The 12,100-nt window shown below is 38.0% G+C and overlaps 1 protein-coding gene across 16 annotated transcripts in view; it reads left to right on the top strand.

The window, feature by feature from the left end:
* Nucleotides 1-10,990, top strand: part of LOC103712390 (WASH complex subunit 5-like) — a 53,971-nt gene extending 42,981 nt beyond the window's left edge. For 6 of the 16 annotated variants that reach the window (XM_039133452.1, XM_008798903.4, XM_039133447.1 and 3 more), the window contains 7 exons: nucleotides 5,929-6,039; nucleotides 7,617-7,694; nucleotides 7,779-7,952; nucleotides 9,295-9,375; nucleotides 9,750-9,812; nucleotides 9,897-9,983; nucleotides 10,403-10,990. In XM_039133452.1, the coding sequence (XP_038989380.1) occupies nucleotides 5,929-6,039; nucleotides 7,617-7,694; nucleotides 7,779-7,952; nucleotides 9,295-9,375; nucleotides 9,750-9,812; nucleotides 9,897-9,983; nucleotides 10,403-10,513 (705 nt within the window). In that variant the 3' untranslated portion in view covers nucleotides 10,514-10,990. Of the gene's footprint in view, nucleotides 1-4,102; nucleotides 4,258-5,290; nucleotides 5,331-5,691; nucleotides 5,830-5,928; nucleotides 6,040-7,616; nucleotides 7,695-7,778; nucleotides 7,953-9,294; nucleotides 9,376-9,677; nucleotides 9,813-9,896; nucleotides 9,984-10,402 lie in introns of those variants that run through there. The other 10 variants (XR_005514761.1, XM_039133449.1, XR_005514762.1 and 7 more) reach the window with 10 other exon arrangements.
* The last annotated feature ends 1,110 nt before the right edge of the window (nucleotides 10,991-12,100 follow it).

The following is a 12,100-nucleotide window of genomic DNA, read 5'->3' as shown; positions in this document are numbered from 1 at the left end:
CATGTCAAGTTATATAAGATTTGTCGCTAACTCTCCTACCCCTATTTGAATTATGCAATTCTTGCACTAATGTCAACAATTACTATTTTCTATAGGGGTGTAAGAACATACAATGGTTCTTCTAGTTTCTCAAGTATGCAGTGTAATTATCTAGAAAAAGTAACTGAAATAAAGGAGTGCATAGAGCCATAATCGAACAAAATAGAGGCATCAACCGAGTTGACTGGTAATGTACCTGTCACCACCCGGTCATTGGTACTGGCATCTTGGTGGATCAGTGCAAAACTCGAGCATTGCTTCTTGGCCACTGGTCACCAAGTACAGGAGGTCTGGGCTCATTCCTCCTCTTGTACGGGCAATCACGCGCCAGGTGTCCAGTCCGCCCACAACTATAAGATGCCCCCGCTCTCCTCATATAGGACCCACTATGGGATCTGCTAGAGTAAGTGCGGGCCCTGGGCTTCTTTTGAATTGGAATGCCCCTGAAATCCCATGGCCTGCCACTCTGACTTCTAGCTAATCTAAATCTCATCAGGTCAGCCCTTTCTCTATTAGATCTTTTCAATTCAGCCTCCACTTTCAAAGCTCTGTCCAAAATATCCATATAGCTGGAAATTAACTGTGAAGATGTTCGAGACCTGATCTCATATCTAAGCCCTTGTTCGAACCGGTTGGCTCTACTCGTATCGTCCTCCATAAACTGGGGGCAGAATCGACCCAGCTCATCGAAAGTCAATTAATAAATTTGGAGAATATTGATCAGAATTGTGCATGGAAAGTATAGTGGATCGAGTCAATTTAAATTGGTCAAAAATATTGACTGTGATGGAAAACTAGATTTTTCAATAATGAAGATTTTTGTTAATAAGAGAAGGTGAATACTGTTGATTCTCAGATTAATCATGATATAATTATGTTATCTCTCTGATGGTTTTTGCTATTTCTGCTATTCTAAGAAAATATTTTATGTAAACTCATCATAAATTCTTGGCTGCTAGGTAGCCGTAAGCAACATGGAGGATGAAAGAGAAATAAGGGTACCTTCTTCGGACCCTGACAGCCAATCAATTTCACAAACCACTCCACACTTCGTAGCAACCAAGGCAGACCTGGCAGGAGTGTACCAGTTAATGGCACAACTGCTTCAGCAACAGCAACAGATGTAGTTGGCTGCCCAACCTGTACAGCCGATGGATTCCTATTACGAGAGGTTCCGTAGGCTAAATCCACCGACGTTTGATGGTGGATCCGATCCCATGATAGCTGAGATCTGGATCCGAGAAATGGAGAAGATGTATCAGTTACTCCAATTTCCCGTGGAGGTAAAAGTCAGAGTAGCTATCCTTATGCTAAGGTGGAATGCTGAGTTTTGGTGGACTGCTATGGAGACAGCATATGAGGTCAACGGAATGGCCTGGGAAGATTTTAAGAGGGTATTTTATGCTAAGTACTTTTCGAACTCTGTCAGGCAAATAAAGCAGAATGAGTTTTTATCGCTGACTCAGTTCGAGCATATGACTGTCTTGGATTACGCCAATAGGTTCGATGAGCTGGGTCGATTCTGCCCCCAGTTCATGGAGGACGATACGAGTAGAGCCAACCGGTTCGAACAAGGGCTTAGATATGAGATCAGGTCTCGAACATCTTCACAGTTAATTTCCAGCTATATGGATATTTTGGACAGAGCTTTGAAAGTGGAGGCTGAATTGAAAAGATCTAATAGAGAAAGGGCTGACCTGATGAGATTTAGATTAGCTAGAAGTCAGAGTGGCAGGCCATGGGATTTCAGGGGCATTCCAATTCAAAAGAAGCCCAGGGCCCGCACTTACTCTAGCAGATCCCATAGTGGGCCCTATATGAGGAGAGCGGGGGCATGTTATAGTTGTGGGCGGACTGGACACCTGGCGCGTGATTGCCCGTACAAGAGGAGGAATGAGCCCAGACCTCCTGTACTTGGTGACCAGTGGCCAAGAAGCAATGCTCGAGTTTTGCACTGACCCACCAAGATGCCAGTACCAATGATCGGGTGGTGACAGGTACATTACCAGTCAACTCGGTTGATGCCTCTATTTTGTTCGATTATGGCTCTATGCACTCCTTTATTTCAGTTACTTTTTCTAGATAATTACACTACATACTTGAGAAACTAGAAGAACCATTGTATGTTCTTACACCCCTATAGAAAATAGTAATTGTTGACATTAGTGCAAGAATTGCATAATTCAAATAGGGGTAGGAGAGTTAGAGACAAATCTTATATAACTTGACATGCAAGACTTTGACATCATTTTGGGAATAGGCTGGATGTCTCAGTACCACACTCGTATTGACTGCTACAGTAAAAAAGTGATATTCTAGATACCTGAAGAACCAGGGTTCTTTCAAAGCGATGCATCCGTGTAATGTAATTCATCATTACATTTAATTTCTGCCCTGAAAGCTAGGAAGGCATTAGGAAAGGAGTATAAGACTTATTTAGCCTGTGTAATGATACTTGAAAGGAGACCAAATTGGAAGATATTCCAGTAGTGAATGAATACCCTGATGTTTTTTCAGAAGATCTTCCTGGTTTGCCACCGGATAGAGAGATTGAATTTGCAATTGATTTGATTTCCAATACCACACCGATCTCTAAAACCCCCTATAAAATGGCTCCAGCTGAAATGAAATAATTAAAGGAGCAGTTGCAAGATCTGCTTGATAAAAGCTTCATTTGACTTAGTGTGTCACCTTGGGAGTCGGAGCAAAGTATGAAGAGCAAATACCCTCACCTCTTTGAGTAATCAGGTAATTTACTCTTTTAAATTCGAGGACGAATTTTATATAAGGGGGGAGGATGTAATAACCCCGAAAAAAAAATTTATATAAAGAAGGATAGAATAGTCCTTAAAAATTGATATAAGGGGTAAAATTGGAAGGAATCAAAAGATAATGGCATAATTGTAGATGCATTGAAGTGGCAAGGGCAAAATGGGGATTTAGCTTTTATGATGTGATTTAAATGGTGGGTTTGGGTACTGTGTCGGTGGAATGAAACAGAGAAGGAGAGGAAGGTCTCAGGCGGTGCAAGAAAAGAAAAAAAGAGAGAGAAGAAGAGAAGGAAAAGAGAGAAGAAGAGAACGAGAAGAAGAAAGAAAAGAGTAATCTCTTATCCTTGGTGTAAAGGCTTCAATCTTTCAGAGAAAAGAGGTGAGTAAATGGTTTTATCTAATGTTTTAGAAGTCTGAAGATGAAAAAAGGGATAGATAGGGGTTTTAAAAGGGATCCAAAGTTAGGAAGTTGGACTTCAACAAGGTAAATACCCATCCCTACATAGTCTTCTAATTAAATTAGGTTATACAAAGGGTGAATTTGGTCTAGAGAGGTTAGATAGAAGTGTTAGAAGTGGTTAAAGGAGAGGAAATCAGATTTCGACAAGTTTTTCCGAGGCTGCGGAAAAACTGTGTCGAAGTTCCAACTTCGGTGAATTATTTCGGAGGTCAATCGACCTCCGATGGTGATGCATGTTACCATTTTGGAAACCCCTATGACTGTAGAATGTTAGGTAAAAATTTCATAAAATTTGGAGTTTGGAAAGTGGATCAAAACCGGGATCAAGTAACCCGCTGTCAGTCCGGGTTACTATTCATCTGGATGAAAAAAGATGAAAAAATGGTGCTGGGTCGACTCAAAGTAAGCCGGAGTCGACTCAGGGCTGAGTGGGGTCGACCCAAGTTTGGTAGGGTCGACTCTCTCAGAAAATTCCAGAGAATGGGGATTTTCGGCTCTGTGCTTGTGGTCGACTCAGGGTAAGCTGGGGTCGACCCAAGCGGAGGTCGACTCTCAAAGTTGGGGTCGACCCAAGGTTTAGTAAAATTTTGGATTAGAAGGGATTCGATCCTTTCGCACACCTTGATCCTATAGCATTGGTTCAAGTTGTGTGTGGGATACTCTTGCATCATGATTTATATAAATTGAAGATTAATTAATAAGAATAAATGAAAAAGAAAAGATGTTAATTAAGGGGGGGAGTTGAGTCAACTGAAACTTTTATGCTTACAGTTGATACGTAGGTTATTGGGCCTTGATGCAAGAATAAATGTGTTATTAATGCATGTCACAGTCGGGCAAGAAGCTAGGGAACAAGAGGAAGAAGTCCCCTACTGCCTACTGTAGATTTTGAAGGTGTATCAGGACCGTGCCGGATTGGCAGGTGAGTGGGAGTCATGTACTTTGCACCATGAGCATTCTTAATTCATTTTCATGAATGTCGCCAATTGTAAATTGATTCCACTTGTGGATATTGATTGATATTGTAGTAGATTCTTCTATAATCTTGTTTCTCCATGCTTGATTATTTTGCACACGCATTTGAGGAAACATTGAGAGGAATTACGAGGGGTAGAAGAGTAGTCAAATTGGTTCCGAATTGTGAAATGACTTCTTTTGTAAATAGATTTCATTTCCTCTATTTCAAAGACTTGTAGAGCCATTTTCAGTGGTATATTGAGTTACATTGCACTTCCATGATTCCTCACTCCCAACCCTGATGTTAGTTATGATTGGGTCGTGGTCGAGTGAGTGGTAGTCTTGATTATGCTCCTTTATAATAGAGTATTGGGAGGGTGCATTATGGCATTATGCATGGTTTGGCAGTATCTACAGGACACCTATAGTCGATGGGGTTAGACATCGGCCTATGTGCACATAGTAGCCTTCTGGGTGGGCGGAACCCAGTCCCTTCCTAGGAGGGACACGACCCTAGGCGTAGGATCGGCCAGTCCTGCGACTTATATATGGCTTGCCGCCGGGCAAAGTAAGACCCCGCGAGGTGCCGTTTAGTATACAGATGTGAGATGTTTCTATGAATTTCTATTCTGGATACTGGCCAGCATTTACATTATCAGTATGGTATCTTATCTTGCATATGTATGGGACAATAGAAAGTTGTTGTGGTTCGTCTGGGGCGTAAGATCCACCTTCCGACGGCTGTCTAGTGATGACTTCGCATATTAACACCCTGATTTACACATTTAAGTGTTATAATTTATTGAGCATATTCATGATGATGTGTATTTGATTATTCTATATATGCTCCCGATGAGTTGATTATGATTGTGGTGATACTGTGATGATTTACTCCATATTTCTTATGTTGAGTTGTGTGCACCCTGTTATTGATGACTGCTCATATGCTCTTGAGATTTCACCTCGAGCCATGATTATATCTGGTCTCATGTGCATAGTACTCTCTACTCCACTCACTGAGTATTCATATACTCACTCTCCAGTTTGGTGTTTTTGATTGCAGGACAGGTGTTGTATATAGAGGAGCAGGGTTAGAGATTGCCTGCTAGCTGTGTCGCTCCATAGTATAATGTAGATAGAGGTTTATACCTTTTGGTGTATTATAAATCTTCTGTTGTATATAGTGTATAGTTACAGTCATAGATCCTGTTGTGGATATGGGTTGACCATGGATGGATTAGGAAGCAGGTATATATATATATGTGTGTGTGCAGATCAGTTTTGTGCCTGTGATAATGTATTGCTATATATTATCGAGGTTTATTATGTGACAGATTATGTGATTGCTGCTCTTACAGGTAGTGTTGTCTGTATTGAGATAATCCTGATAGGCCAATATAGGAAAGGTGATCATTTTGTGCATGCATCATGCCAAAATTTTCAGAATTTATTGATGATTGATAGGTAGTAGGGTTCTACGTGGTGGCTAGCGGCCTTATGCCTATCCGCACGCTAAGACCGTCGCGGCGGCCCGCCGGATCGGGGCGGGGGTCGTGACAGATATGGAATCCGGTACCAAGATTGTAGACCTTGATACTAATGGTATTAATTATTTGTTCTTGTGAAACTCATTGATTTAATTTATCAGGAATACAAGCGCTATTTATTATTATCTAATATAATTTAAAATTTCTTCAACAGGGCAAGGTTTTCATCGCATCATGGGAACCATTGGTCGAGTGCTTGGCAACTATTGGACAACTTCAACTACTACGCCGTCTTATTTCCTTTCAATTGAAGTGTACCTGTAAGGTAATGATGTCAGAATGTCCGTGTTGACATCTGAAACAATAGAGTATTGCATTGGTCTATCCTAGTTTAGGCGTTTTTGTTATTCAACAGGTTTTCAAATTAACAAACAACACAATACTTTTCTCATCCTAGCTTAGCATCAACATCACCGGCATCGCCCGAAAAAAAAAGATCCTACTGTGCTCTATCCATATATTCATTCTGAATATTATGTAAAGTTACAGGAGTAAGCAATGAAGCATATCACGATGCAAAATACATTTTCATAATTCATATAATATTGATGCTTACGAAAATCTCTACCTTCTACTGTGATAGATAGACTTTCAGAAGAAATTTCAATTGGATAATGGATAAGAGTTTGCTTTGCAAACCCAGGATCCATGGCAGATGAAAATATCTCTGCAATTGGTGACAAGACTAGAGCTGAAGAAGCAAGAGTATTAACTGGAATGATGGCAAACTGATGGTCGATCTCAATATGCTCCATCCATTAATGGAAACTGGAACGGCATATTGCTTGCAGTCTGACTAGAATTTTCCTTACTAAAATAGAAATAGGGAAGCAGTAGTTCTTATCAATTATGAAAGAATTTTATAGAGCTTTATGAGCCTAGCTGTTATGAGTCATAGAATATACTTGGCCATGGTGCCAACCCCCCCTCTTTATTCCTTTAGGAGATTAGAGTCTTCAAAGTGGATGAGAATCTATTGGTGGGATATTGGTCGATAAGATCACCAGCTTGATGAAACAGCAGGAAAGGCTCATCAAAGTAATAAAGAAAGTGGTCAAAAGAGTTTAGTCTCAAAGTTATCAGGTGATGCAAAGAAGGGCAACATAATGGATGAAGTGAGAAGCACTAGCATACTGTTGCATATTGTCAATATTATGCATCATGGGTGCATGACTGGTGGTCCTGTAGGCAAGAGCGTGAGATTATATAGTAGCTTACAATAATAATTGTATCCTATTAAGGCTTACCATGGGTAGGACAAGGCTTTTATGGAGCTCCGAGTGGTAGGGATGTGATCTCAATTTAGTGTTCTTGGATATTTATACTTGCTATACAAATTTGGCATGCAAAAGCACCAGTATTCCTACCATACGTGCAACCAGAACTTTATAAATTCTTCAATAAATATTTTAATCAAAACATGTGAATACATGTATAAACAAAGAAATTTTGCCGAAATATATGCAGGTATTTTACATGTCGATTGATAAGTTTAGAGTGTCAATCGATCCCCATTGTTGTCTATTAATAAATCTATGGCAGTCTTTTATGTCTGTCAGTCTTCACTTTTGTTGTATTCACTTGGAAGCTGATAACCTGGCGAGCTGCTTGGCCAAGAATGGTGGTTGAAAGATCAGTGCTAACTGTAGCTTGTTTTGTCCGTTCTAGGCTGTCTGTTCAGTTTTGTTGTTTGAACCTTTCGAGGACCCAAAATAAAATAAAACAAAATCTTTCTCACTTATTATTCTGTCTTGAACTTGTAACAACATCGAACTACTTCACAAATCATCACATAAGATCATATTCAACAGAGCTGTACTGAAGGCATGGTATATGTGGCAGGTTAAAGCTGCTTTGATAACTTCTGCTGCTGAAGGTATGCTTTCCTCAATATATTGCCAGAGACGAAGAATACTTGAGGTCAGTAGATGATAATTTTTATTGATTATTAGTTATAGATATAAGAATAATGACAAGTTATGAAATGGGTTTCTGGGAAATCAGTGCATGGAAGAGAAAGATAAAGATAAAGATGGTGCAAATTTAGGACTCTTTCTCCAAGCATTGGATGAGCAACGAAAAATAGTTGGTTTATTGTCTCCTCTTCAAGCTGTCCACATCTCAAGCGATCCTCCTATATTTTTGGGCAGATGTGCATTCATTTTTTCAATATCACAGGTTCTTTCCCCTTTATATTCTATCGAAGTTATCATTTGTTGATCTTGATTTTTTTATGGGAAAAATGGCAATAGCCTTTTTCCTAAATTGAATCTTATTTTCTTGAACCGAGTCTCTTTTTGTTCAAGTGGGAATGTGAGAAGTTAGTACCCTTATTATTAGGTAGGCAAGTCTTTTTATTTGAACATTTATTTGGATGAAATATAAAAATGTGTAGATAGTTAATCTTGTCGGGTACATGCAAGCATACATACATACATACATACATTCATACATACATACAATGTGCATGCATGCTTGTATGTCGTAAGGACCTTGTTACTTCTATAACCCAATTTGTGATCCCTAGAATTCTCAATACCCAACTCAGCTCCTGATCTTTAATTTTTTATTTTCTTTTCTCACCCCCTGCCATCATAAGAAGTGGTAAAGGTTAGTTGGACCTCCTGTACCTTATTTGAATTGATGGCTCTACCGTCCCACCTCTCTTTAAAAATATTTATTATTTATGAGTTACTTGTTTAACCAGTATTCATGAGTGGGCACCTCCCATGTAAACTTCAAAGACAAGAACTTCCAGTTCTGTGCAAGGAGCTGGTAACGTAACAAAACCATGAAAACTTGCTATGCCAAACAACTTATATTTACAATCACAAAATAGGGTGATCATAAAATCTACTTAAATATAAGGTCATCTAAAATTGTTCAGATGATTATGCATATCACCACTTTTGATGTGCATAAGAAACTTATCTAAATTTTTATTACATGTATGGTGATTAGGCTTTTATTCACCAAATTGTTTTGTGTTAATGCATGCTGCATCTACAGAAGATTACTTGTACTATTACTATTATTGATCACTCTGATCTTGTCACGTAAGATGGTTCATGCTCATAAGAAAATTTTACTGTAATCATGATGATGACCTATCGCTCAAGTTGATGTGTTCCTAATCATGGTAAATTGCAGAGTTATAGTATCCAAATGAGTTATATTTGATGGGCCTTATTCCGCTTGGAAGTTTTTGTGGCAGTTTCTCTGGGACTAAGATTTGAGTTTATTTTATCAATATGGTTTTGTAACATGAAACATATCTGTCTCATCCTGACTTTTGAGGTGAATCTGAAACAATTCGCATTGTCGCATGCCTAGCAAGCCAATCACTATGGATTTGTGTGCTCTGGTTGTTGTTCAAACTTTTGTTTGATGTACTTGTTCAGTAGACTGACCAAACTTTATTTTTAAAGTTACACCATTAGCATGACAGAACCCTTCCACTTTCTGTAGGAGTACACACCAGTGCTCCCAATTGATTAATTTCAGTGTTTTTAACGTGCAGTTGTCACGCTATGTGCTTGATTCTCATTTGGGCACTTTGACCAGTCGATTAAAGAAGTCCATAATTGATTTTTCTCCTGTGGTAAGTTGTTCGTTTCGTGGAATAGATATAATTCTTTCGTTTCTACTGACAATCTACACTGCTTTCTCCCTGATATTGATGGAAAGCATATTCCAAATATCCATGCACATCATCTTGAAATCTATGGCTAAATTCTATTCTACTCATCAAAAATTGATCACAATGCATGTGTAAATTACACCAGATTTCTCACAAATCCATCATATACAGGTCTAGCATGAAATACTGACTTAGTTGCACATTATTTCTAAAACATCACTCTCAAGCTTAGAAATAATTATCATCCAATTTTTTTTATGCAGGTTATCTGGCATTCTAATATCATTATTTTTGCTAGTTATCATGGCATGTAGAAGTTAATGCTGTTTTTTCAGGTCATTGGGATCGGAACCTTCCTCAGGCAATTTCATCCTTCTCATATGAACCAGTATGTTCAGGTAGTAATCAAACTTCCAAGTTGTTCTGCTATCCCTATAAATTTTATGGAACAAAAAGTTTATATATTGATCTATCACATGCAGTACATGGGTCAGTATATACGCACAATAGCAGAAACAGCATTTGGGACAGTCTCTGGACCTCACAAAGGATCCCCTGATCCAGCAGAGGTTATAACCTTCACACCTGATAGTTTTTTCAGTTACCATGTGAGTTTTATTCATGGCATGCCTACCAGAATCTGTCCATGCTCGTGATAAGCTTGCTACATTCCCTGGGGTTCCCTTGATGCTGGTATTTGATGATAACGGCCTCTTTCATGCAACTTTGTTCTGTGTGATATAAATTTTATGTTAAGACTTGAAAAAGTTTACTTTTAAATTGTATTTACGGTGTTGAATTTCTGTATATGTTCCTTTTGCTTTATTTTTAAGAATTTGGTCATTAGTTACATTCTCATTTCTCAACCTTGAGAAAACTGTGATGTTCCTGTTTAATTGCGATTTTTGCCATTTTGTTATCCCATCGATTTCATGCCCACAGATGTACATATGGTTTCACTAATTTGCTGTTGACTGTATGTTTGCAGGTGCTGAAGTCAGCGTTCTGGCTAATGTGTTTCTGCAAATATATGGATGTTTCAGAGGATTTAGCCAACTCGTGCCTACCACCTTCTTTTATCGCTATTCTCCAAACTTGAAAAGCCCCAAGGTTGTTATTAATTTGAACTTCAAAAGCATGACAAGTCTCTGCTTGATCAATCTACAAGTGTCTTAAGGGTTGAACCGGAAAAGCTGTATCATGCAAAAATTCAACAGCACTTTCATTTGCATTGTAAATTATGATGTGATTTTTCCGACAATGGTCTTTTGACCAAGTCAAAGTTGCAGCAGTTCTCCTGAGTAGATTCGAGGTACAACAGATCCTGGTCTACCTCATGCTGCCTGAATGATCCATCCTGCCAAATAGGGCCTTTTGTTTTAAGATTTAAGGCAGATCTGTGAATATAAGCTGTATGTTATTTCACTCTTCATCTGAGTCCTTATGTCTTATAATTTGGTTTGGAAATGAATGGTTGGATCTATATTTGTATAAACAACCTCATATGGAGCGGATCTGCCAAAAATTTTGCTGATATTAAAATTAATCTGGTAATTTCCATGCTATTTGCTGCATATATCTTGTGGATACTGGTTTGCTTGTGACAAAAAAAAAAAAAACGTGTATAGTGGTATGCACTGTTCGTGAATTGACTTGCTTTAATTACTTTGTGGCCTCTATTTTCTTGTAGAGGCAATTTAAGATATCAGTGATAATAAATTACAAAAGGATGGGGTGGTCTGGATGGCTATAGGGATGTTCTTTATCACATGAGGAAATGAGACGGTGGATACCTTCCAATTAGAACTGAGTGGGTTACTCCGTCATGAGGTCATGTATTTTATTTCCTGTTCTTGGAGATGTACATTCTGTGGGTGAAGGCTATTCCTTTTCAAAAAAGGCTTCTCTGTCGGAGCAAAAAAAAAAAAAAAAAGCTTCTCTGGTATGCCTGTAATTTTTCTGTATCAGTACTGCTTTGGACCACCTATTGGAACCTGGAATTTGCCTGTTACCTGATTTGCTAAATCAGAAGGGGATTGCAGTTGTTTCAGACTGATTCTATTCATATATAAATTGGTATAATAATATGAAAAAGGGGGTGTATTAGGAATTTAAAATAAAGGTTCATTCAAATCCAACTTTTAGATGCAGTTGGTTTCATCATGTAGCTCCCGATCGCTAACGAGACAAATATTATTTTTACATCTAGTTTTTATAAGTTAAGATATAATTGATTAGATATTTATATATTATGGAAATGACTCTTTTACTCTTTTGGTATCATTTTTATTTTTTTTACAAAACAAAATAGAAATTTTGTTTTCATTTTATTTTTAAATTTTAAAAATATAAATGCTATAGTCGATTATATTTAAATATTAATATCATAATGATAATCGAGATGGTGACAGTGGTGGTAACAATAGTGAGGATGGTAGCAATAGTGTCCATGATGGTAAAAGATGAGTTTTTTATTTTTTAAAATAGCAAAAAGTAAAAAAAATTTATTTATTAGAGATAATAAAAGTCTTGATTGCTATGTTAGCTTACTGAACTAAACACTGATCTAGTAGGTGATTAGTAGCAATATTTTAAAAATTGAAAAGAAAAAACTTAAGAGTCTAGTTCAATGTCTTATTATTCATGCATCACCTAACGGTTTGTGATTGGATCGGGTGGGTGCTTA

This window comes from Phoenix dactylifera, chromosome 14, assembly GCF_009389715.1.
Source record: "Phoenix dactylifera cultivar Barhee BC4 chromosome 14, palm_55x_up_171113_PBpolish2nd_filt_p, whole genome shotgun sequence".
Lineage (NCBI taxonomy): Eukaryota > Viridiplantae > Streptophyta > Magnoliopsida > Arecales > Arecaceae > Phoenix > Phoenix dactylifera.
This window is presented reverse-complemented; position numbering and strand designations above follow the sequence as displayed.